Source organism: Oncorhynchus nerka, linkage group LG21 (genome assembly GCF_034236695.1).
Source record: "Oncorhynchus nerka isolate Pitt River linkage group LG21, Oner_Uvic_2.0, whole genome shotgun sequence".
NCBI lineage: Eukaryota > Metazoa > Chordata > Actinopteri > Salmoniformes > Salmonidae > Oncorhynchus > Oncorhynchus nerka.
In genome coordinates, this window is record NC_088416.1 from 23,151,359 (window position 1) to 23,179,097 (window position 27,739).

General features: G+C 42.5%; 1 protein-coding gene across 1 annotated transcript; it reads left to right on the forward strand.

Moving 5' to 3' along the window:
• Positions 1-2,607: 2,607 nt before the first annotated feature.
• LOC115104116 (F-box/LRR-repeat protein 20) lies at positions 2,608-26,353 on the forward strand. Its single transcript, XM_029625338.2, has 15 exons — positions 2,608-2,908; positions 8,637-8,698; positions 16,156-16,210; positions 16,323-16,397; positions 17,088-17,182; positions 17,325-17,393; positions 17,511-17,606; positions 18,022-18,148; positions 18,692-18,766; positions 19,621-19,751; positions 20,082-20,142; positions 21,090-21,134; positions 21,232-21,288; positions 21,510-21,722; positions 21,883-26,353. Exons 1-15 carry the CDS (start codon positions 2,867-2,869, stop codon positions 21,988-21,990), a joined length of 1,311 nt encoding a protein of 436 aa, XP_029481198.1. The 5' UTR covers positions 2,608-2,866; the 3' UTR covers positions 21,991-26,353.
• The last annotated feature ends 1,386 nt before the right edge of the window (positions 26,354-27,739 follow it).

Below are 27,739 nucleotides of genomic sequence, written 5' to 3' on the forward strand. Positions count from 1 at the left end.
AAATACAGATTACTGAGACCCCGTTGTCGCAAAACATAGCAAACTGACACTAACCGATTTAAAACAAATGTTAGTTTTTTATCACTCAGTGGTGTCACCTAAAAAAAACACAACACTCAGTGGTGTCACCCCAACAACCACAGAAATGGTAACCAGAGACCAACTGTTGCTTCCATGAGGTATCAGCACATTCAATAATTAATTAATTTTGCTCCATAATAAATCAGTGCAGTGCTCAACATTAGACAGTTTCTAGTAGTAACGCCAATGTTAAATAAATACTAACTTATTTATTTCAACACTAATGTTATCGTAGACCGGTCTCCACCATCAGAGACTTGTGTTATGAAAAAGTATCCATAATTGTATGTTGAAACATATAGAAAATTATCTAACCGATACATCAATTTCCAACCTGGACTCAAGGGTAGACGTAATATAGTCAACAAAGTCCGGGACACTCAACTTAGTATGATATGTTACATTTAGTATGGTATGTATTAATTTGCGGATGTCCATCATCCATTTCTATGATATGTTACGAATTTGCAATACGTATGATATGTTACTATTTCCAATTTGTTGTGGCTAACGTTAGCTACTTGGCTAATGTTATCTAGGTGGCTACGTTAGCTAGGCTAGGGGTTAACATTAACATTAAGGTTATGATTTAGGTTAAAGGTTTAGGGGAAGGGTTAGCTAACATGGTAAGTAGTTTCAGAGTAGTAAAAAAGTATTTATCCGTTATTTAACTAGACAAGTCAGTTAAGAACAAATTCTTATCTACAATGACAGCCTGTGAACAGTGGGTTAACTGCCTTGTTCAGGAGCAGAATAACATATTTTTACCTTGTCAGCTCAGGGATTTGATATAGCAACCTTTCAGTTACTGGCCCAATGCTCTAACCACTAGGCTACCTGCCACCCCAAAAGTAGTTGCAAGGTTGCTAATTAGCTAAAATGCTAAAGTTGTGCTTAATGAGATTCGAACACACAACCTTTGGGTTTTAGACCTTTGCATTAGCTAACATGCTAAGTAGCTAAAAAAGTAGTAAGTAGTAGCTAAAGTTGTCTGTGATGAGATTTGAACACACAATCTTTGGGTTCTATACCTTTGCATTAGCTAATAAAAATAAACTTTGCATTGGCTAACATGCTAAGTAGTTGCAAAGTAGCAAGTAGTTATAAAGTTGTCTGTGATGAGATTTGAACACACAACCTTTGGGTTGCTAGATGTTCTTGCCATATCCACCCCGACCGACCGACCAACCAACCACCCACTCTCCTTTAGTTTTAACCTTCTGTAACCACACCAAACGGATTTTAGTTTACTATCTTACGCCTAGTCTATGAGACCAGCCTGCCATTTCTCGACCAACTACGCTTGTCCATTGCTGTGTTCAAAACCACTTGGAACTCGAAACATATGAAGGCAAATCATGACGTTTGTTTTCTTCAGGTTGGAAAGTCAGAGCTCTAGAAAGAGGCCCGAATTCCCGAGTTGGATGATTGATCAAATCGATTTTTCCCAGTCAAACCTAGTTTTTTTTCGGATTTCCCAGTTGTTTTGAACGCACTAGTCGGAAGTCAGAGATTTCCGAGTTCCCAGTTGGTTTGAACGCGGCACATGTCCCGGATATGCGACGTTGGAAATTTTTGCCAAAGTATATTTCATCCGTTATAAAGACATTATGTGTAATCATGTTTTCTTTATACTGTGTGAGTCGACAATAGGAATCCAGAAAGAACTGCAACTTGATTTAAAGTGCAATGGCTCAGCATGGATTTCTACTCCCTGTTTATATGCACCTTTTCCCGCTACAATGACATCGGATGACAAGTCACATATATGTGTCTTGATTGGTTTCTTGCAGCTGGAAGCAGTCCAAAGCGGAAGTGCTCTTTCCTCCAACAGCAACAACAACAAAGTTACAATGTATCAATTCGTTCATCAGATTGGCAGTTTCAGAATGTTGTCCATTGTTTTGTCAGGGGCTATTGAAGTTTGATATATATATATATATATACACACGTTTTATAATGGGAAATAATGGACACCACAGTGAATTATTTTTTAATAAAGATATGTTTACATTATTATGACCATTTATGTGTATACACACAAAGTAGGTCTATGCAAAAGGCGATGATATTATGTATGTAATCTTTATTTATGCAACATCATTATGCCCTTTATCCTGCATATGAAAGACAACACACAAAAACTGTACAAAACAAATCGCAGGTAGGTTACGCTCCTGTCCAAAACTAGGCCTCACATGGCTCCAATGACAACTGGACAGCACAATAGCATATACAGTAGGTCTACCAATAAACTGCTATTGCATAGTGTCCTCCTTTATATCTCAGTTATTTAAGGTTAATGTTTTGATATCCCATAGCCCAATGATATAGGCAGGGCCTAGGCTAAAGGTAGAAATAGGCTAGGCCTAATTCTATAGAATTCTAAATAATGGCAGAATATTGCCCTGATGAAAAATGCATGTAGGCTATACTTCGTCCAGGGTTATTATCAAATGTCATTATTTGTGTCCATAATAAAGAAGGCTAATGCTAAAAGCAGTGTTCACATATAAAGGGGGAACGGTGGAGGGGAGGGCGAACTAGTGAGCGGCGATATAAGAGTTCGGGTTGTTGGCTGGGGCAGTTGTCGATAGGTAGGCTATTGCAATTGTGTTACAAACCGAAAAAACGATGAAATCCGCCGTCGCAGCTGCCGAAACAACGGTAGCATGGTAGTTTTGGACTGGGGTTTCCAAGACGAGCGCCGATATCTACACGTTACTGTAATTTTAACACCGAATTACTTATCCCCCTGATCGAGTCGGGTAAACCACCGTCCGAGATGGGGAAGGAGGTTAATGGTGTTTCGCGGAGCCGGTTTGAGGTGAGTTTATAATATATGCGATTGATAGATGACAATTATTTTTGATTGGTGTTATGGTGTTTGTTAAACTGCGTCCATGGTTGCGCACCGATGCAGCTTCCGCAGTCAATGTTTGGATTAGGGCAAACATGTTGTTTTCAAGTAACGACAACATCTTGATTTATTCAATAGCCTACCAGAATGTACAATTATTAAATTGGATTATAGTTTAACAATTTGTTTTATAAAGCATTCATAAGGTTAAGGCTGATTTTAACATTGTGGAGCCTATCCGAGCTTTCTCTTTGTGCCGTCAAAACAAAGACAATGGCACAAACACAGACTTTTAGGCTTCACACTGATACGAAGCCCTACATTTCCCATCGTTTTTATAAACATAAAATGTGATATAATATCCGGGCCTACTTCATCCTACTGTGTGACTGAGTTATTTCACAGAGTTGGAGAATTGGAATGTTGTCTTTGATCAGCTATGGTTCTGTTGTGTGTAGACTCATGGCCGCTGCTGGTTGATTCTAATACAGATGGGCCATTCGCTCGGCCACGACTCGGCTAGTCCACCACCACCACCCTCTGAATATCAACAGCAAATACAACAATATATATCTGTTTTTCAAATCATACAGGCTACAATTTCCCTATAGATGTTTACGTTGACAGGAGTCCCATGTAGTTTTTTTTATGCAAGCGATCGTTATTCAACGTTGTGGCAAAGTTTGTCCATTTATACGCAGCGATAAAGAATGCACCAAATGTGAAATATTGCTTTGGATAAATACAGTCTCACTAACAAATGCCACTCGTGTGTGTGTGTGTGTGTTCACACCGTGACATTGGCCTGTCTACCATGAGCACTCTGTGTTGTTTAATCCTCATCTAGGCGGCGTAGGATTTGTGGTTTTATTTATTTTTAAAGTGCAACAGCTGACGACTCAGAAGATTCAGGCCGTACCGTCTGGCCTGACAAGCTGACATCTGCGGCAGATACGTGATCTGTAGTTTATTAGCCAATAACAATGGACTTTAACGGTTTGCAGAGTAGAATTGAAATTGTGTTGCATTTATAGGCAGGCCTATTCTTAGTCACGCCCCTGTTTTTTTTTTATGGATCGACATATTGCATATTGTCAAGAGGCCTAGTGTTTGTACATTGAAACGCTACAGTTAGAGAGAAACAATTTTGTGTTGTGCGTATTTAGTTTCCAAAGGGATGAGGTGTGTTGTCTTCAGAAATTCTTAGTGTGAATCAGTCAGTGAGCTCAGTTCATCTACCAGTATATGTACTGTAACCAAGGCAAGGCAACACATATCCCTTAAGTCTTGAGCATTTCCAACAGTTTTTCACAGACCAGAGACAAAAATGTTATAAGAGAATTTTAACCCATTGGCTTTGAATTGTGTCTTGTATTCTGAACATTCTATTTCAACGTTTTTTAGACCACACTGTCAGTTATTGAACTAATAGAAAGTTATTCATGTCTAGATTTCATATTCAAAGGTTAGAGAACAGTGAACAATTTGTACATTTAACTTATAACTTATCATGATGGGAAAGGATCCAAGTTATTTGAAAACTTCCTAAATAGTATGAGTATGATTTAGCCTTATTTCAAACCATTTGATTTACAGTGCATTCGGAAAGTGTTCAGACCTCTAGACTTTTTCCACATTTTGTTACGTTACAGCCTTATTCTAAAATGGATGAAATATATATATATATATATCAACCAACAAACAATTCCCAATAATGACAAAGTGAAAACATGTTTTCAGAAATGTATTTATAATTTATTTATTTAATTAATTTATAAATCAGCAAAAACAGAAACCTTATTTCCACACGTATTCAGGTCCTTTGCTATGTGCCTTGAAATTTAGCTCAGGAGCATCCTGTTTCCATTGATCATCCTTGATGTTTCTACAACTTGATTGGAGTTCACCTGTGGTAAATGGACATGATTTGGACAGGCACACACCTGTCTATATAAGGTCCCATAGTTGACAGTGCATGTCAGAGCAAAAACCAAGCCATGAAATAGAAGGAATTGTTCATAGAGCGCCGAGACAGGATTGTGTCGAGGCACAGATCTGGGGAAGGGTACCAAAACTTTTCGGGAGCATTGAAGGTCTCCAAGAACACAGTGGCCTCCATTCTTAAATGAAAGAAGTTTGGAACCACCAAGACTCTTCCTAGAGCTGGCCGCCAGGCCAAACTGAGCAATCCGGGGAGAAGGGCATTGGTCAGGGAGGTGACCAAGAACCCGATGTCTGTGGAGATGGGAGAACCTTCCAGAAAGACAACCATCTCTGCAGCAATCCACCTTTATGGAAGCCACTCCTCATTAAAAGGCACATCCCACTTGGAGTTTACCAAAAGGTATCTAAAGGACTTTCAGACCATGAGAAACAAGATGATCTGGTCTGATGAAACCAAGATTGAACTCTTTGGACTGAATACCAAGTGTCACTTCTGGAGCAAACCTGGCACCATCCCTATGGTGAAGCAAGGTGGTGCATCATACTGTGGGGATGTTTTTCAGAGGCAGGGACTGAGACTAGTCAGGATTGAGGGAACTGTGCAAAGTACAGAGATCCTTGATGAAAACCTGCTCCAGAGCGCTCAGGACCTCAGACTGGGGTGAAGGTTCACCTTCCAACAGGACAACAACCTTAAGTACACAGCCAACACAACGCAGGAGTGGCTTCGGGACAAGTATCTGAATGTTCTTGAGTGGCCCAGTCAGAGCCCGCACTTTAACCCGATCAAACATCTCTGGAGAGACCTGAAAATAGCTGTGCGTCGACGCTCCCCATCCAACTTGACAGAGCTTGAGAGGATCTGCAGAGAAGAATGGGAGAAACTCTCCAAATACAGGTGTGCCAAGCTTGTCACATTATACCCAAGGAGACTCAAGGCTGCAATCGCTGCCAAAGGTGCTTCAACAAAGTACTGAGTAAAGGATCTGAAAATGTTTTGCTTTGTCATGGGGTATTGTGTGGAGATTGAGGGGGGGGAAACAATTTAATCCATTTTTTTAGAATAAGGCTGTAATGTAACAAGATGTGGAGAAAGTCAAGGGGTCTGAATGCTTTCTGAATGCACTGTACAATAGGATATATCACATGGAAGAGTATTTACCATTCAAGAAAAGGTACTTTGTAAAAATGTGTGACATAACATACTCAAACCATAAGGGCAGTTCCACGGTAACGGAATTGCGTTGATTTTTCGCTTAAAATGTATGCCCAACAAAAACCATTGATTTCAAAGTTTAACAAGCCTATGCACAAGGAATAGTTTTAAAAGCAATTTACACGGAACATTTTACAATAACACATTCACTGGAAGAACTGTGCAGACGCAAAGTTTGTTAACAGAATTTCATTAAAAAAATCTCCCTGTGTCAACGTTTTCCAGAAACTCTAAACATCTGCTCCGAATTAAGATTCAACAATGTCTGCAGACAGACTGCAATGTCAGCTATGACCTGAGACATTGACTTTGAAAAATCTCTTTTGGTTATTAAACTACAGCAAGTGAAGTGGATTTACACCCGGTAACGGAATTGCGGTAACAGAATTTCGTCATGGGTCCCTGATCTGTACGACACAGAAATGCATAATTCTGGATATGCATATCATTCTCTTCATAGTGTTGTATCCTAAATAGGTACACAAAAGGTATAAATATGTAATATCCTCCTCTGCATATTTGGGTATTATTCTACACACGGGCTATTATTTTAATGAGCTCTGCCCCCAGACAAGACCAAATATGGTTGGACCGGACCAAATCAAAACCAATCATAGACCTCTGTTTCACAAGCTTGGACATTCAAAGTACAGTACAGCACAATCGAGCTCAGTGAAGGACAGAACAGTAGAGTTCGGTAGAGTATAGTTTACCATTGTAGCCAATTCAATTTCAGAAAATCACTTACCAATTGGGGGGGTTAATCACTTAATAATGAATTAACAAAATGGATATCTGTAAAAACAGTAACTTATTGATAGGTCTACCTTTACTTGTTACTTAAAGATATGTGGGTTTTTGGTAAAGGAATTTCAAGGCACAGGGCAATGTTTCTTAAACTTACACGTGGCAAAAAAGTTATACAAAACATGTTTATTAGTTGGCAGGGGTCTTTATTTACTTAAGCATTGTTATGTTTTTATGTATTTCTATTACCTTTAAAAAAAAAAAAAAATTTCTGGTAGATGTTTTCTAAGACCCATTTTCCATCTGTTTGGCCCAAAATCAAAGCCTTTACTCATTCTGAAATGTTTAGGATGGATTTTTTAAATGTATGTATGTATGTATGCCTTAATTTCTCAAAAATATAGTCTTCGCTTTCATTTGACACCAGATTTGATATGCTCATGTGGATTTCACATGTTGGTGCTCATGGGTCCTCTTTACATGGAAATGACCAATAACTACTGTGGCCCTGCAAACGATCACATAATGTTACACCAAAAAGGAAAAACAACGTAGCCTATACGCCCCAGACCATGAGCATCTGGTTATTTTGGGAATGGCCGTGGATTATTTGACCCGTTGAGTAGTTCTCTGAAAGGCAAGCTTGTCAGAGTGAATTTGCCCCAAAAGCGAAATGCCTGTCCTTTCCTGCTCCCTCAGTGTGGAAGTAAACAGGGATCATAGGACAGGCTTAATGTACTATTGACCCAGTGTGTCTCCTGAATTTGTATTATAAGTTAACAGACAAATCATAGATTCACATTCAAAATATACATCTATTGGAGGTCAGGCTAACAGCAGACTCATGTTGACTTTGTCAGAAATTTGCTCAAGTCTCTACAATGGATTAAGTATATTCCTGTTTATGCTTGATATCTTTGTCATTACATGGAACACCAGTATGGTTCAGCATTACTGCATTTGACAGGTCCTATTCTGACTACAATACTCCTCCCATGAATAATTTTAAAAATGATATATGCCATTTAGCAGACCAAATTTATCCAAAGCATCTTAGCCACAGGCCAACTAAGATATTTGTTCCACTAATTGGTGTTTTTGACCAATCACATCAGATCTCTTCGTGTATCTTTTTCAGAGCTGATCTGATTGGTTGAAAGACAAAAAAAAATCTGAATTTAATTGGCCTATCAGAATTGGGCTGCTTGTGTAACTGCAGCCTTAGTCATACAACCAATGTTGTATGGGTGGCCCCAGGAATCAAAGACGAATGCAATTGACTTACCCATTAAGTGCTTCATACTTGGACAAATGTAAGTTTGCTCCTAAATATGGGAACTCTGCAAACTAGAGTAGAATACTATTTTCCATGACATCATCTTTCAGTGTATCGAGGGACTGAATATCTCATGGGTATGAATTCTCTGTCTGTGGGTGTGTTAAAACACCTCTTCTGTCATCACTGTTCAGACATTTACAACGTAAACATGGGAAGCAAGAAAACAGTGAGATGATCAGACAGGAAGGAAGCAAGTGACATTTCACACCGGGTTTGATTAGGAGGTAGAAAATGTCTCCTTTCCTCTCAATCTCCACCACACTCACTGAATCACCCCCTTTCTCCCATCAAGCTTTGACATTGAACCTATCTACTGATGGTGATTTGTTTATATGCTGGAGCTTTCCTTGGGGCGGGGCCAGAGAGAATAGAGGAAGTCTAGGCCAGTCCTGCTGTGAGCGACAGAGCCAGAGGAAGTTAACACGCTCTTCTTCATCTCTTCCTCGCAGATGTTCTCAAACAGCGACGAGGCCGTCATCAATAAGAAGCTGCCCAAGGAGCTGTTGCTACGGTGAGCGAGGGCTTTCCAATGACTGGGCCGTATGAGCACACAGAATATGCCACGCCACATGCTCAACGCCATCAGACATCTTAACCTGCCCAAAACACAGCCATGTACACTCATCCACCTGCTCCACACAACACAGCCATGTACACTCATCCACCTGCTCCACACAACACAGCCATGTACACTCATCCACCTGCTCCACACAACACAGCCATGTACACTCATCCACCTGCTCCACACAAAACAGCCACTGACAGTTTGGGAGGTTACATCGTGACACTTAGCCATGATCCACCTTAGAAACAAAGGGTGACTATACCGGGGCTCTAGTGGTTTGGTCAACATCACCGACCAACTGCCATCTGCTGCTCTCCCTCATGCGCCCCATCCCACTTCCCCCAATTTCCCCTCCCCCAATGCTAAAACTAATTAAACACAGATGGTGTGGGCTATAAAACATTCAAATCAATTAAGCAAAACAAAAAAAGTAAAAGCCCTTGAGCAAACAGAAAATGGAGGCCATAACTCAAGCCTGGGTCTCACCAGCAGAACGGTCTGGGATAGAGGTGCTGACGGTTGGGGGTGTGCTGAAGGTGCGGGGTGCCACAGACTGAGCTCTGATTTACTAGGGCTTTTGGTTTAGGGGCAGGCTTGCCGAGGCCAATTGCAACATTATACTCACCCTATATCACACTGGGCTGCAGAGTGCAATGTGTTCCATATGAATCCATCAAGGCAGTATTCACACCTTGACTTCTTCCACATTTTGTGTTACAACCTGAATTTAAAAATGGGTAACATTTACATTTTTGGGTTCACTGGCCTACACACAATACCCAATAATGTCAAAGTGGAATTGTTTATGGAAATGTTTACAAATTTTATAAAAATTAAAAGCTGAGATGTCTTGACTCAATAAGTATTCAACCCCTTTGTTATGGCAAGCCTAAATAAATTCAGGAGTTTAAAAAAAAGTCTTAACGAGTGGCGTATGTTGTATGGACTCACTCTGTGTGCAATAATAGTTTTTGAATTACTACCTCATCTCTGTACCCCACACATACAGATAATTGTAAGGTCCCTCAGTCAAGCAGTGAATTTCAAACACAGATTCAACCATAAAGACCAGAGATGTTTTCCAATGCCTCGCAAAGAAGGGAACCTATTGGTAGATGGGCGAAGAATTTAAAAGCATACCATTTGAGCATGGTGAAGTTATTATTTACACTTTGGATGCTGTATCAATTCACCCAGTCATTACAAAGATACAGGTGACCTTCCTAACTCAGTTGCCAGAGATGAAGGAAACTGCTCAGGAATTTCACCAGGTGGTGACTTTAAAACCGCTACATAGGTTAATGGCTGTGATGGGAGAACTGAGGATGGATCAACAGCGCTGTAGTTACTCCACAATACTAACCTAATTGATAGTGAAAAGGAACCCTGTACATAATTCAAATATTTGAAAACAATCATGCATCCTATTTGCAACAAGGCACTAAAGTAATAATGCAAAATATGTGGCAAAGCAATTACCTTTTTGCCCGTAATACAGTGTTATTTTAGGAGGCCAATATGTTACGGAGTACCACTCTACATATTTTCAAGCATAGTGGTTGCAGCATCATGTTATGGGTATGCTTGTAATCGTTAAGGTCTGGGGAGTTTTTCAGGATAAGAAAATTAATGGAATGGAGCTAAGCACAGGCAAAATCCTAGATGAATTCACCTTTCTGCAGGACAATAACCTAAAACGCAATGCCAAATCTACACAGGAGTTGCTTACCAAAAACACAGTTTGACTTAAGTCTACTAAAATCTATGGCAAGACCTGAAGTTTCACAGCTGCAATTGCTGTAAAAGGTGCTTCAACAAATATTGACTCAGGGGTGTGAATACTTTTATGTAAATGAGAATTTAATAAATGTTGAGTTCTGGCTGTAACGCAATGTGGAAAAAGTCTAGGGGTAAGAATACCTTCTGAAGGCACTGGTACACTACATACATACATACATACATACATACATACATACATACATACATACATACATACAGTTGAAGTCAGAAGTTTACATATACTTAGGTTGGTGTCATTAAAACTCATTTTTCAACCACTCCACAAATTTCTTGTTAACAAACTATAGTTTTGGCAACTTGGTTAGGACATCTACTTTGTGCATGACACAAGTCATTTTTTCAACAATTGTTTACAGACATTATTTCACTGTATCACAATTCCAGTGGGTTAGAAGTTGACTGTGCCTTTTTAAACAGCTTGGAAAATTCCAGAAAATGATATCATGGCTTTATAAGCTTCTGATAGGCTAATTGACATCATCTGAGTCAATTGGAGGTGTACCTGTAGATGTATTTCAAGGTCTACCTTCAAACTCAGTGCCTCTTTGCTTGACATCATGGGAAAATCAAAAGAAATCAGTCAAGACCTCCACAAGTCTGGTTCATCCTTCGGAGCAATTTCCAAACGCCTGAAGGTACCACGTTCATCTGTACAAACAATAGTACGCACGTATAAACACCATGGGACCACACAGCTGTCATACCGCTCAGGAAGGAGACACGTTCTGGCTCCTAGAGATTAATGTACTTTGGTACGAAAAGTGCAAATCAATCCAAGAACAACAGCAAAGGACCTTGTGAAGATGCTGGAGGAAACGGGTACAAAAGTATCCATATCCACAGTAAAGCGAGTCCTATATCAACATAACCTGAAAGGCCGTTCAGCAAGGAAGAAGCCACTGCTCCAAAACTGCCATAAAAAAGCCAGACTACGGTTTGCAACTGCACATGAGGAAAAGGGTCATACTTTTTGGAGAAATGTCCTCTGGACTGATGAAACAAAAATGGAACTGTTTGGCTATAATGACCATTGTGATGTTTAGAGGAAAAGGGATGGTGTTCTTTGCAAGCCTCCCCCCAACTGTGGAGGGACTGGTGCACTTCACAAAATAGATGGCATCATGAGGAAGGGGAATAATGTGAATATATTGAAGCAACATCAAGACATCAGTCAGAAAGTTAAAGCTTAGTCACAAATGTCTTCCAAATGGACAATGACCTCAAGCATACTTCCAAAGTTGTGGCAAAATGGCTTAAGGACAACAAAGTCAAGGTATTGGAGTGGCCAGACCTCAATCCTATAGAACATTTGTGGGCAGAACTGAAAAGGTGTGTGTGAGCAAGGAGGCCTACAAACCTGACTCTGTTACACCAGCTCTGTCAGAAGGAATGGGCCAAAATTCACCCAACTTATTCTGGGAATGTGGGTCAGAAGCTGAAATAAATCACTCACTATTATTCTGAAATTTCACATTCTTAAAATAAAGTGGTGATCCTAACTGACCTAAAACAGGGAATTTGTACTAGGATTAAATGTCAGGAATTGTGGAGAAAAAAAACTGTATTTGGCTAAGGTGTATGTTAACTGACAACTTCAACTGTACATGCAGTACCAGTCAAAAGTTGACACACCTACTCATTCCCGGGTTTTTCTTTATTTTGACTATTTTCTACATTGTAGAATAATAGCGAAGACATCAAAACTATGAAATAACACATGTAGAAACAAAACAACTGTTAAAGCTTGTTTTTGTTTGTTGTGTTATTGGCTTGTTTATTCCATGTGTAACTGTTGTCTGTTTTGCTTTATCTTGGCCAGGTCGTAGTTGTAAATGAGAACTTGTTCTCAACTAGCCTACCTGATTAAATAAAGGTGAAAAAATAAGTTTAAAAACAAAACAACATATTTTTTAGATTCTTTAAGTAGCCACCTTTTGCCTTGATGACAGCTTTGCACACTCTTGGCATTCTCTCAACCAGCTTCATGAGGTAGTCACCTGGAATGCATTTAAATTATCAGGTGTGCCTTGTTAATTCGTGGAATTTCTTTCCTTAATGCGTTTGAGCCAATCAGTTGTGTTGTGACAAGGTATGGGTGCTATACAGCAGATAGCCCTATTTGGTGAAAGACCAAGTCCGCTTTATGGCAAGAACAGCTCAAATGAACAAAGAGAAATGACAGTCTTCATTACTTTTAAGATATGAAGGTCAGTCAATGTGGAACATTTCAAGAACTTTGAAAGTTTCTTCATGTGCAGTCGCAAAAACCATCAAGCGCTATGACGAAACCGGCTCTCATTAGGACCTCATTAGGACCGCCACAGGAAAGGAAGACCCCGTTAACTCTGCTGCAGAGGATAAGTTCATTAGAGTTACCAGCATCAGAAATTGCAGCCCAAATAAATGCTTTACAGAGTTCAAGTAACAGACACATCTCATCATCAACTGTTCAGAAGAGACTGCATGAATCAGGCTTTCATGGTTGAATTGCTGCAAAGAAATCACTACTAAAGGACACCAATATTATTATTATTATTAAGAGCCTTTCTTGGGCCAAGAAACACAAGCAAAGGACATTAGACCAGTGGAAATCTGTCCAAATTTGAGATTTTTGGTACCAACCGCTGTGTCTTTGTGAGACACCGAGTAGGAGAACGGATGATCTCTGCGTGTATGGTTCCCACCGCGATGCATGGAGGAGGAGTTGTGTGGATGCTTTGCTGGTGACACTGCCAGTGATTTATTTAGAATTCAAGGCACACTTAATCAGCATGGCTACCACAGCATTCTGCAGCGATACGCCATCCCATCTGTTTTGCGCTTAGTCCCACTATCCATTTGTTTTTCAACAGGACAATGACCCACTATATTTCCAGGCTGTGTAAGGGCTATTTGACCAAGAAGGAGAGTGATGTAGTGCTGCATCAGATGACCTGGTCTTCACAATCACCCGACCTCATCCCAATTGGGATGGTTTGGGATGCGTTGGACCACAGAATGAAGGAAAAGCAGCCAACAAGTGCTCAGCATATGTGGGAAGTCCTTCAAGACTGTTGGAAAAGCATTCCAGGTGAAGCTGGTTGAGAGAATGCCAAGAGTGCAAAACTGTCATCAAGGCAAAGGGTGGCTACTTTGAAGAATCTAAAATAAAAGTGTTAGTTACTACATGATTCCATATGTTATCTTATAGTTTTGATGTCTTCACTATTGTTCTACAATGTAGAAAATAGTTCAAACAAAGAAGAAACCTTGAATGAGTAGGTGTGTCCAAACTTTTGACTGGTATTGTACACACACTGAGTATACCAAACATTAGGAACACCTTAATATTTAGTTGCACCCCCGTTTTCGCCCTCAGAACAGCCTCAATTCGTCGGGGCATGGACTCTACAGTTGTGGCCAAAAGTTTTGAGAATTACACAAATATCATTTTCACAAAGTCTGCTGCTTCAGTGTCTTTAGATATTTTTTGTCAGATGTTACTATGGAATACTGAAGTATAATTACAAGCATTTCATAAGTGTCAAAGGCTTTTATTGACAATTACATGAAGTTGATGCAAAGAGTCCAAATTTGCAGTGTTGACCCTTCTTTTTCAAGACCTCTGCAATCCGCCCTGGAATGCTGTCAATTAACTTGTGTGCCACATCCTGACTGATGGCATTCTTGCATAATCTATGCTTGGAGTTTGTCAGAATTTGTGGGTTTTTATTTGTCCATCCGCCTCTTGAGGATTGACCACAAGTTCTCAATGGGATTAAGGTCTGGGGAGTTTCCTCGCCATGGACCCAAAATGTCAATGTTTTGTTGCCCGACCCACTTAGTTATCACTTTTGCCTTATGACAAGGTGCTCCATCATGCTGGAAAAGGCATTGTTCGTCACCAAACTGTTCCTGGATGGTTGAGAGAAGTTGCTTTCGGAGGAAGTGTTGGTACTATTCTTTATTCATGGCTGTGTTCTTAGGCAAAATTGCGAGTGAGCCCAGTCCCTTGGCTGAGAAGCAACCCCACACATGAATGGTCTCAGGATGCTTTACTGTTGGCATGACACAGGACTGATGGTAGCGCTCACCTTGTCTTCTCCAGACAAGCTTGTTTCCGGATGCCCCAAACAGTCGGAAAAGGGATTCATCCGAGAAAATGACTTCAACCCAGTCCTCAGCAGTCCAATCCCTGTTACCTTTTGCAGAATATCAGTCTGTCCCTGATGTTTTTTGACACCAGGCCATCCTCTTGACACCAGGCCATCCTCCAAAAGTCTTTGCCTCACTGTGCGTGCAGATGCACTCACACCTGCCTGCTGCCATTTCACGAGCAAGCTCTGTACTGGTGGTGCCCCGATCCCGCAGCTGAATCAACTTTAGGAGACGGTCCTGGAGCTTGCTGGACTTTCTTGGGCGCCCTGAAGCCTTCTTCACAACAATTGAACCACTCTCCTTGAAGTTCTTGATGATGCGATAAATGGTTGATTTAGGTGCAATCTTACTGGCAGCAATATCCTTGCCTGTGAAGCCCTTTTTGTGCAAAGCAATGATGACTGCACATGTTTCCTTGCAGGTAACCATGATCAACAGAGGAAGAACAATGATTCCAAGCACCACGCTCCTTTTGAAGCTTCCAGTCTGTTATTTGAACTCCATCAGCATGACAGAGTGATCTCCAGCCTTGTCCTCCTCAACACTCACACCTGTGTTAACGAGAGAATCACTGACATGATGTCAGCTGGTCCTTTTGTGGCAGGGCTGAAATGCAGTGGAAATGTTTTTTGGGGATTCAGTTAATTTGCATGGAAAAGAGGCACATTGCAATTCATCTGATCACTCTTCATAACATTCTGTAGTATATGCAAATTGCCATCATACAAACTGAGGCAGCAGACTTTGTGAAAAATAGTATTTGTGTCATTCTCAAAACTTTTGGCCACGACTGTACAAGGTGTCGAAAGCGTTCCACAGCGATGCTGGCCCATGTTGACTCCAGTCCACAGTTGTCAAGTTGGCTGGATGTCCTTTGGGTGGTGGACCATTGTTGATACACACAGGAAACTGTTGAGCGTGAAAAACCCAGCATCGTTTACAGTTCTCGACACAAACCGGTGCTCCTGGCACCTACTGCCATACTCTGTTCAAAGGCACCTACCTTTTTTGTCTTGCCCATACACCCTCTGAATGGCACACATTCTCAGTTGTCTCAAATCCTTCTTTAACCTGTCTCCTCCCCTTCATCTACACTGATTTGAAGTGGCTTTAACGAGTGACAAATGAGGGATCATAGCTTTCACCTGGATTCACATGGTTAGTCTGCCATGGAAAGAGGTGTTTTTAACATTTTGTGTGTGTTAATGCCCCACAACACAATCTCGCTCTGCAAAAGTAAACATTTATCTAGCCTTCAAGCACAATAACCATAGTAAAGTTAACATAAAGTCACCCACACAATAACACAATCATATGTGTCCTGCTCATCAAACAAAGTGGCATACATAGCAGAGTTCTATATGTAATTATAGGGTAGAACAGGGATTCTGGATAGAGCCTTGTATACATTGAGGGCTCTGGTTCTGGGTACCAGGGGTTCTGAACCATCCCTGTCTGTGTTCCAGAATCTTCTCCTTTCTGGATGTGGTGACACTCTGTCGCTGTGCCCAGGTCTCACGGGTGAGTTTGTGTTTCTGAAGTGTGTATTTGGTTCAGTGTGAGTGTGTTCAATTGTGTGTTGGACAGAATAGTGAAACCAGTGAAGTTGACCTTGTGCCCCTCTCTCCCTCAGTCGTGGAATGTACTCGCCCTGGACGGCAGTAATTGGCAGAGGATTGACCTTTTCGACTTTCAGAGAGATATTGAGGTCAGGAAGTCTTGCATAAACCTTCTTTTTCCTCACCTCTTCTCTCTCCTATCCTCTCCATCTCCTCCTCACCTGCCATTGATTTTTGTTTAGTTTTTTTGTCTGTCTGTCTTGCCATCTTTTATGGAAACACAGTGGATATTCATGGCTTTGACCTTATAAACACAAACAACGTTGACATTAAACCCACATACCGTGATTATCTAAGATTGAATTCAGGACCTTAGCACTTGGTTGTCTACCAAAGGAAAGTTTTAATGGACTACTATTGATGTCGTGCGTTCACCACAATCAATGCCATGTACTGCATGTCAGTCTATTGACCATGTCACTGTATGGATGACAACAGATGACCATTTAAAGACATTTGAAATGTATGACTGATGTATTCACACACGTGACAAGTTTAGTACATTGCCATAATCAACGATGAACGACCTGAACGCCAGGTCAAGTATAATCATGTTTGCCAGACTTGAGTGCCATATGAAGACAGACACTCAACAGGCTCTGTGAAATGGGTTCAAGTCAAGCAGTCCGTGTTTACAAAGATGGTTGAGTTTAGCCTAAACAGGCAGACTCCTACCCTATGCTCCTGCTACATGTATTTTTGCATGTATGTGAAAGTGAAGATGATCTGAGGATGAATCTGGTTTGTGAGAGGTGTTTGTTTGTGTCCGTGTGTTGCAGGGGCGAGTGGTGGAGAACATTTCGAAACGATGTGGGGGATTCCTGAGGAAGTTGAGTCTGAGGGGCTGTCTGGGGGTGGGGGACAGCGCTCTGAGGTGAGGACTGACTGGGAATCTGGCCTAGACTAGGAACTCTTGGCACTGAGGAGGGTGAGGGGAGGAGATTGATTGTGGGAGCTGGAGGGCAAGTACACACACTCCGGTGCAAATATGTCTGTTCCTGTTTGTTTTTCAACAGAACCTTCTCCCAGAACTGCAGGAATATTGAGCTGCTTAGTTTGAATGGCTGCACCAAGATTACTGACAGGTATTTGCAGACATTTATGCCTTGTTATGTTTGTCTAGTATAATTATGTTTCGCTAATGTACTAAAGTGTTACAAGAGGCTTACATGTATAATAATGTATCTTTCTCTCCCATGCAGCACATGTAATAGCCTCAGTAAGTTCTGTCCCAAGCTCAAGCATTTGGACCTCGCGTCCTGTACCTCAATCACCAACCTGTCACTCAAAGCACTTAGGTGAGGGGTCTCTCTTTCTCCCTCTCTCGTGCACACACGCTCATACTGTCAGCATTCCTGGAAAAACCTTGTCACTCACCTTTTGGTGATTGGATTGTAGTCATCCCTCTTCATGCTCCGTGACAGTTTGTTGATTCTAGGACTAATATAAGCCATTCAAAATATCCTGGGACTTTTTTGAGATACAAGGTTTTTCCAGGACTCCGACAATGCTCACTCTCTCACACACACACACACACACCGAGGAGTCTCCTCAGCAGGAGCAGATGGTTGCATCTGTTGTGCAGGCGTAGGGTGAACAGGTAATTCCGCTATTCAGGGGATGTGCATAAATTTGTGGGCACATTTGTTGTTGTTTTGCCGTCTTTTTATCTAATATCTGTGCCGGGGTCTGACCCATTTTCTTCCCCTGCAGTGAGGGCTGTCCTCTGTTAGAGCAGCTCAACATCTCGTGGTGTGACCAGGTGACTAAGGATGGCATCCAGGCCTTGGTACGATGCTGTCCCGGACTCAAAGGCCTTTTCCTCAAGGGCTGCACACAGGTAGGGCCAGGGCAAAGGGCAACAAACGGGTCCGCTAGAGATGGAACCATTAAAAAGCACAAGGTCTCTACCTCGGTCTAAGACGGGTGCATTAACAGAAGAAGAGACTGGATATGTGAGAGGTATTCAGACACCCTTGGGAGGTGAAATGAACAAACAGATCGCATAGCTAGGAAGATGAAGCGTTAAGATATAAGTAAACTGAAGGGCTGACTGACGGGAGAGGGGCTTCGCTAGTCTAGATATGAGACCAGGGCTAATGTTTGTATTGCACGCAGTGTTATGGGGATGGTAGATCCAAACAGCAGGTAGGGCATTTTGTTGCAGAAGGGGGTTAGCTAGCTACCTCATTGGTGGGGTTACCTTGGTGCACTGCTAATGGGATTTCAAATGACTCTCTCTGCCTCTCTGCCTCTCTGCCTCTCTGCCTCTCTGCCTCTCTCTCTCTCTCTCTCTCTCTCTCTCTCTCTCTCTCTCTGCCTATTTCTCTCTCTCTCTCTGCCTATTTCTCTCTGCTTCTTTCCGTCTCCACATATTAACTAGTTGGAGGATGAAGCACTGAAGCACATTGGTGCACACTGTCCAGAGCTGGTCACTCTCAACTTACAGACGTGTTCGGTAAGCAAGCACCTCTTTCAGTGTTTAGGTCACATAACAGCAAAACCTGCTGGTCTCACAGCTTCAAAATAAAGTGAGTGTCTTGCTTGATATTTCAGCACCCATCATGTTTGGGGCTGAATGCTTTGTTGTGGTGGGTTGGGGGCTAGTAACTCCTGAATAGGTTTGTAATTGAGAAATTAGGAATTTGAGAAATGAGGAATCTCTAATAGCTGTTGTGGCCATCCCATATGGAAGGTAAATGAGTAATGTCCTGCCTCTCTGCTGTTTTTTTGTGGACTTTTTTTGTGTACAAGGCTGCTCAGTCAGTCTGCATCCTGCCCTGCAGTAGAGGGACTGGTGTGGACTGAGGCCTGCCCTGCCATCTAACCTACATAACGAATAGCGTGTGAAATCCTCCCAGACAACACATTTGTTTCTCTGGCATCCTCTTTATCGGTGTCTCCAAATTCCCTTCCTGTTATGTCTACACCCCAAATGCCTCCCTCCCCCCCTCCCTCCCTCTTTCATTCCTTGTCTCCTTCTCAATGTCTCCCATCTTTCAACAGCTCCCTCTTCTTTTGCCAGACTCACCTCTTTTTCGTCCTCTCTCTCTCTCTTTTTACACCTGTGCTTTCTCTGTGTGGTTCCCCCTCGCAACTTTCTGCAATCTTGTAAGATCAGAACTATAGAGGGAAAAGAGATGAAAATATATCACAAAACAAGATATGATTCTCATTCACCGTTCTGAGGTGGATATTCATAGCCTACGGCACCAGTTATGGTAATATTATGTTAATTTTGATAATGGTGTTATATCTGTTTGATGCCGTGGAAGTTCTGCTAGTGACCCGTGCCTGTTTCCCTCTGAGCAGCAGATCACAGACGAAGGTCTCATTACTATATGCCGGGGCTGTCACCATCTGCAGTCGCTGTGTGTCTCAGGTTGTGCCAACATCACAGACGCCATCCTCCACGCCTTGGGACTGAACTGCCCGCGCCTCAGGTTGGTACTCCCTCTGCTCCTATTCTACCTCCTCACCCCGAACTTTGCTGAAACCCCTCCACACTGGTCTAAGGTGTGTGTGTGTCCCCCCCCCACCAAGCCCGCCTCATCCAACCCACATCCACCCTACCCCCACCCATCCCTGCTTCTATCCCCTGTTCACTCCAAATACCACCAGAAACCCCATACAACCCTTCATACATTAATGACTCAAATACACCCCGCTCTCCTTTCTGGTTAGTGCCCAAGTTAACCCATCTTGTATTTCCTCAGACACGTCAATACATAGTAGTTCCCCTGACCATAACAGTATGTCCTGTCTCCTTTCAGAATATTAGAGGTGGCTCGCTGCTCTCAGCTCACAGATGTGGGCTTCACTACACTGGCAAGGGTGAGTGTGGAAACTGATGCAGGTCACACACACCTCTGACATACACTACCGTTCAAAAGTTTGGGGTCACCTAGACATTTCCTTGTTTTTAAAAGAAAATCATTCTTTTTTTTGTCCATTTAAAATAACATAAAATGTATCAGAAATACAGTGTAGACATTGTTAATGTTGTAAATGATTATTGTAGCTGGAAACGGCTGATTTCTTATGGAATATCTACATAGGTGTACAGCGGCCCATTATCAGCAACCATCACTCCTGTGTTCCAATGGAACGTTGTGTTAGCTAATCCAAGTTTATCATTTTAAAAGGTTAATTGATCATTAGAAAACCCTTTTGCAATCATGTTAGCACAGCTGAAAACTGTTCTGATTGAAGAAGCAATAAAACTGGCCTTCTTTAGATGAGTTGAGTATCTGGAGCATCCGCATTTGTGGGTTCGATTACAGGCTCAAAATGGCCAGAAACAAAGAACTTTCTTCTGAAACTCGTCAGTAAATTCTTATTTTGAGAAATGAAGGCTATTCCATGTGAGAAATTGCCAAGAAACTGAAGATCTCGTACAACACTGTGTACTACTCCCTTCACAGAACAGAGCAAACTGTCTCTAAGCAGAATAGAAAGAGTGGGAGGCCCCAGTGCACAACTGAGCAAAAGGACAAGTACATTAGTGTCTAGTTTGAGAAACGGATGCCTCACAAGTCCTCAACTTGCAGCTTCATTAAATAGTACCCGCAAATCACCAGTCTCAACGTCAACAGTGAAGAGGCAACTCCGGGTTGCTGGTCTTGTGTCTGTGTTCTTTTGCCCATCTTAATATTTTCTCTTTATAGGCCAGTCTGAGATATGGCTTTTTCTTTGTAACGCTACCTAGAAGGCCAGCAAACTTTTGAACGGTAGTGTATATGTGTTGTCTTCGTGTTCATTTTTTTTTTTTTTTTTGGCAGAATTGTCATGAGCTGGAAAAGATGGACCTGGAAGAGTGTGTGCAGGTGAGCTAGCCTGCGCAACACGCACATTCCCATACACACTAACATACACTGTAGCACCATCCACCAGAAGGATACGTTTGTTTATGTCTCTCCCCAGATCACGGACGGCACACTCATCCAGTTGTCCATCCACTGCCCTCGTCTGCAAGTTCTGGTGAGCACTAGCTAATGGCTTCTATCCTAGGAGCTTGTCTCAAACATGCTTTGTTCAATCTAAGGAACCTCTTGAAATTCTACGAAATACATTTCAGAAGAACTTGTTTCTTAGATAATCCACAGTCTCATGGTGTTAATAACAAAAGACACCCAGTGTGTCAGGTGGCAGTAGTATTGCTGTTCTAAACTGTTCCCTTGTTGTTGTGATCTCTCTCTCAGAGCCTGTCTCACTGTGAACTGATTACTGATGATGGCATCAGACATCTGGGCAGCGGGCCCTGTGCCCACGACCGGCTGGAGGTGATCGAGCTGGACAACTGCCCCCTGATCACGGACGCCTCGCTGGAGCACCTGAAGACCTGCCACAGCCTGGACCGCATCGAGCTCTACGACTGCCAGCAGATCACCCGCGCAGGCATTAAGAGACTACGGGTAGACACTGGTGCTACAGCGTACATTGCTGCTTATGCGTTGTGCACAGACACCCAGACTCGCATAGATTACAGTAGAGGAATCAACATTTCTTAGATGCGGTTATATAGACCCTTACACCAACACTTGTCTTTTTATCTCTTTCTCTCCACCTCTCCAGACCCATCTACCTAACATCAAAGTGCACGCGTATTTCGCCCCAGTCACCCCACCCCCCTCGGTCGGGGGGAGTCGCCAGAGATTCTGTCGTTGCTGTATCCTGCTATGATGTGAAGACTGCGCCCCCACCCCCCTCAGCCCAAAATCTGCCCTTCCACCCAACCTGGCTCGGCCTGGTCCGATCCAGCCTCCAGGTATACATGCTGGTGTGTCCCCCCCGATTGGAGCCGCAGAGAGAGGGAGAGAGCCCAACCACCACAGGGTCTGGGAAGAACCTTCCCCACGACGTTCCCAAACCCACTCACAACAGCCTTTGTCAAACACACAAATAAACACACACCCACATACACATCACCACAGATGAGCGTCAGTACATTCCCTGCTGTCCCCAGGCCCATGTGCTAAAGACCACCCAGCATTACAGGGAGGATTACATAATAGAACCACTGCTGTTTACAGATTAGGCTCCTGATACACTGTATGGACTACATGAAACTAGGGCTCACTGGATACAAGGTTCCCTATGGACTAGTATGACCTTTTACTGAAGGATCAGGAAGATAGGTTTGGATCAGAAACTCACATCCAATGTGTGTCTGGGTGTTGGGAGGATAACCAGAAACATGGCTAGAGCTATGAGGATATTGGTTTGGTAGGAATGCCCTCAGAATCTTTCAACGACTTACAAGCTACCTCTAGACATAACTGCTCTTTGTTATCCTCTGGTTCCAGACTGCCCACTCCAAACATATAGCTAGGACAGTTTTTTTTATTTATTACAAAAGACCGGTTTCCATTGGCACTTTGAAGTCAACCCAGGTTGGACTGGCCTTGGTGGGCAAGCTGAAATTGCGTTTCCGCTGCCTCCAAATAGAATAAATGATGTCATGTTACTAGGTAGTCAATATGTGACTGCAGCTGGCTTCGCTAATGTTGCTAACTGGCAAGATGTTGACGAAGTTAAAGCATTTTGAGGGTGAATTTAAATAACTTTAACCCATACTCCTGTCAGTGCTAGCCATACTCGGAGCCATGTATTTAGCTTGCTAACTAAGCCAAACGGTTAGCGTCGCCATTCGCAATTGGCTAGTTGGCTAACCAAGCAAACCAGGCAACCGGTTTAACATGATGCGACTACGACCTGGCCAGCTACAATTCCTGCTAGCTCACTTTAGCTAGCTACAGTAGCTTGTTTTAACTCTGAAATGCTTGCTAATAATGGTAGCTATCATTTTAGGGCTGACTGTTGTCATAAAGGTTTGTGTAATGCAAAGATATATGGATCCAGCTGTGGCGGTAATTCGTGTCATGTCTAACTACTGCATTACTGCTTGTCCATGTGCTAGCTGTCAGCTCGCACACCCAGATGAGCTAGCTAAACGTTGGCAGCACCCAGCAGCGAATTTTTTTTTAAAATTTTAAAATATATTTTTAACTGCGTTACCAGCCCGACCAGTTGTGAAACTGGGCTGCGCTGGCTCGAATTTGGGAATTCCATTCGAAACCGCTCTAATTTGGCCCTAATTTTAAGTGCTAGTGGAAAAGGGTGTCTTTCTGGTGTCTTCTACAGCCATTAAACTGCCCCCCCCCACACACACTCACAAACATAGTGTACATGCAGTAGGTGGTAGTTCTTATCTAGACTCAAAGTAGCTGCAAAGTAGCTGCAGCTTAATGCAGGCCTGCTAGGGGATATGCTGAGTTTATCCAGCAAAATGATGACAGAGTCTCTGACTCACCTAATAGTTTACTGCCACATGACTACACACACTTGAACATGCAAGCGCATACACACACACACACACACACACACAGCTCAATACCCTTACCCCTTTCTCTGTTACAACCAGAAGCTTCATTGTACAAAAAAAAAGAGAATGGTGAATATTTTTCTAAAAAGGACACCAATTGAGACTTACACGTGGGGACTTGAGAAGATGCCAAATGTTGCATGTAACAATTCTAGTTTTTTAAATGTAATATATGTAAGTACTGTGGAAATCCAGCCCCGCAGCCAGCTAAACCACACCACAGACCATGGTGTGAAGGCGAGATTTACATCAATGGGTCTCGCACTATGAACTATGTTAAGCCAAACACGTACTGTGTGTGTGTGTGTGTGTGTGTGTGAGAATGTTCCGGGGCTATGGGGAGTAGTTTGGACAGTGAACCATTTTGAGACATAATAAACCAGGCCCCTGCAAGCTAGTCTTAACAACAGCAAAATATAGAATACAGACACAAACTCATAAAATAAAAAAGATTGACGTCACTGCGAGTTTGTGATGCCAGACAGACCAGGAGAACGGAAAGAAAAAGCCAACCGAAAACAAAGTATCTGTATTTTCATTTTGTTGCTTTTAGTCTTTTTTTTTCCCTTGTTGATGAACATTCTTGATGAATGCGAGCTGGCGAACCACACATGGGTAGGAGGAGATGCCCAGTGTTGCTCGCGCGCACCGGGATCTGGTCAGTGACAGTGATGCCCCTTCAACTCCCATGAGGCCTTGCAGGGGAGAGGGTGCCATTGGAGTTGACCCTGCCACCAGCGCAACGCCCCCTCTTTCTGCCTGGAACCAGTGACATGAGAGGAGGAGGGGCCGCTGGGATTGGATAGGAACAAGGAAGTTGTTTAGAATCTTGACCTGGAGTGAGCTGAGCACACAACACTGGCCTGCTGACAGATGTTGGAGTGCAGGGGTATGTGTCCCAAAACGCCACGACTACCACCTTATGAAAAGACTTTGACCCCTGTTCATGAGTATCAAAGCCTTTCATCTGGATCCTTCCTCCTCTCCCACACGTGAACCTTCTATGTTTTCTGTCTCTCCTCTTCAATTCTCTCTGTTCTGTTTTTCTTTTTGTAGTTGTCTTTGTTTTAGCCTTTTTCTGTTCAAGTTGGTGACTTCTACATCTCGTTCTCACCCCTCGCCACTCTCTTTTCTGTTTGGTGTGTTTTGGGTAGGGGCTGTTTGGTGTGTTTTGGGTAGGGGCTGTTTTTTTTTGTTTTGCATTCAGTCATGAGTTCAGTGTTTTCCCAAGTTAAGTTCGAGCCCTCTTGCAGTCCTTGGTTTTTGGTCTTATGCGGTTTGTGTTCTATTACGAGTTCTTGTTACCTAATGTCCAGAGTGTAGCCTTTGTACAGGGGGAAGGGTTGGACACAGTGCAATTTGTAAAATAAGTTAATGATGAGTCGATGAGGATGAACCGGTGTCCATTGTATGTATAATGGATGTTATACCACGTATTGAATGTGTTTCCATGAAGGTGTTGTCTGGGAACGTGGGGTGTTAGGGCCTAGGTTGTGTGCTGATGTAGCAGAAACAGATTCCTCTCCTGATGTGCTTTCCCTTTACTTGTTATGCCTTGCTTTGGGGATCCCCTAACACCATGATGCAGCCCAGCCTACTGTAGAAACAAAACAGAGTTGGTACGCCCAATATAAATGTTTTAATGTTCCCTAAAAATGCATATTTCCTTCTAAGATTCAAACAAAGCAACAGGCAAAACATTTAATGATGATTATTTTCTATTTTGTGATTTGTCAGCCAGGGGTAGAAGTGGGAGGGGGATAATGCAAACTGAGATGAATCTAGTCTGATCTGTTTTGTTGAATGTGGGTGTATTGGGGATTAGAGAACATCCAGGAGCCAAGATGGCAGAGATGCATAATGTACTCTCGTACTACTCACCCTCTGGCTACGTGCAACTGTGCTTCCACTGCTCCGTACGGTCTGAAGTTACTGGAAGGAAAGTCATGGTGAAGCCTGGATCCATAACACCTGTTTGCCCTCTTCACACATAGTTGCTGAGTCACAGGCACCACTTCTACTCGCTTAGTCATACACAGACACACTGAGACACACGGTACGCACTGACCATTTGCACTGCCATGATCCTCTCTGAATCATAACTCAGTTGAGAGCGAAGGTATGCAGAGTAGACATGCAAGCCTACACATACACACTATTGACAGCACAGACAACAGGCAAATTCAGACTCGAGCGGTACCTTTTAGAATGTATTCAGTATACAAACACATGAGAGCATGTCCATCCCGGGTTCTCATAAACTACACAAACTACCCTGTAGAATGTCAAGACGAAACACATGCAAAACAATTATACTGCTTCATTCCACTTTTTTTCCCCAGCAGTTTACATGAAAGATGACAGATTACTGAATTCTGGATCGGTCCACTCAGTCTCTATGACTAGGCTGTGTGTTGGAGGGGGTAGGGGAGGATGGATGGCTGCGTGAACAAGATGGTGGATCTAAAGTGTGTCCTTGGTAGTTTGACACCCGGGGATTACTTTACTTTTTAAATTTTATTTTATTTACTTTACACAATGACAGTAGTTCATATAAATTAATGTCAATCTTTTTTCTCTTTTTTTTTCTTTTCTTTTTTTTACAATTTAACTGATTATAAATAAATATGTATGTATGAATAAATATATAACTATATATTATTAAGATTTGCCTGTTTGTTTATTTCTGTAATTGCAGTATGTTGAAGTGTTCATTAATTTTGCTCTGAAATTTTTCCTGGCCTGACTAGGAAAAACTCTTGGCCCCAGTTATAATCTATATATAGGGACTAGAGTTTTTCCTGGTCAGGTAGTCTCCATTATATTGTAATAGTCCTACATGTTTTACTGTTACTGTATGTAATGCATGTTGTCCTAACCTTAGCGCAACACTAGAGGGCAGCAATAAGCTACTTTCCCCCAAAAAAGTCAGAGAAACCCAACCACGAGGATTGTGCAGGGTTGGAAGAAGCAGACTGGAACTACGTTACGAGTAGTTAAATGCTCTTTTACTTAATTTATCCACTTTGTAGCAAAACTTAATTCAAACATGTATGTGACCCAAGTCTTCATACTAATGGTGTGTGGGTCAGTGACGAAATCGCAGAAGAATGATCCTGTTCATTCAATCTGCCCCATTGGGAGTAACCACACTTCTACCCGTCCTACAGTGCCATGACGACCAGCGACTTAGCTTGTGATGTTGTTGGGCTCATAGTGCCACACGGGGGCCATTTTGGCTCCAGTTGTCCCCCTGCTGCTCGAGATATTGTGTTCCTCCTTCTCCTTCCCTCTGGCATGGAGTGGCTTGTTTTTGCCTCCTATCTTGTCATTGGGGGGGACCTTATTTTTAGCTGGCTTACAGACACCTGGGGTATTAGTCTGCGAGTGCACAGGAGAATAGGCAGATTGAAAATCGTATGAATGTTCATTGAGGGTGTATTGTTTTTTCCACACAAAGCAATTGACTAATAAGAATGGCTAAGTTTGTAGTCAAGACTCACTCGGGTAATTGGTCACACTTGTGCCATTCAGGATAATGACATTCTGCACACACTTTAGAGACGAATGTGGCATATGCTTAAATATGACGCATGTGGCAGTCAACAAACAATGCGCACACACATGCCTCCCCTAAACACACATGCAGGAGATCAAACTGCAGCCCCAGTGTTATATCAGGAAGCGTGTTCCATTGCTCTCTGCGTCTGCACAATCCGCCATGCAGCTGGCACTTGCTGCTGACGTGCTGGAGAAAACTAGGAATAATGATTACTGAGGCTGGGGTAACACAATAATAATGTCACTCTCCTTGGCTTCCTTTTCTCCTCTCTTGCTTTCTCTTCTCGCTCTCCCTCCCTCCTCCATTAAATGGCTTCTGACAGCTTAGCCCAAACTTTGATGAAGGGCTTAGGTGGAATAATGGAATGCATACATACAGACATAGAAATACTGTAATCATATGCAGAAGTGTAGCTCTCTCTGATGTTGTGGCAGACTGCTACCAGCTCTGTGTTTGCGCGCGTGCGCACACACACACACACACAG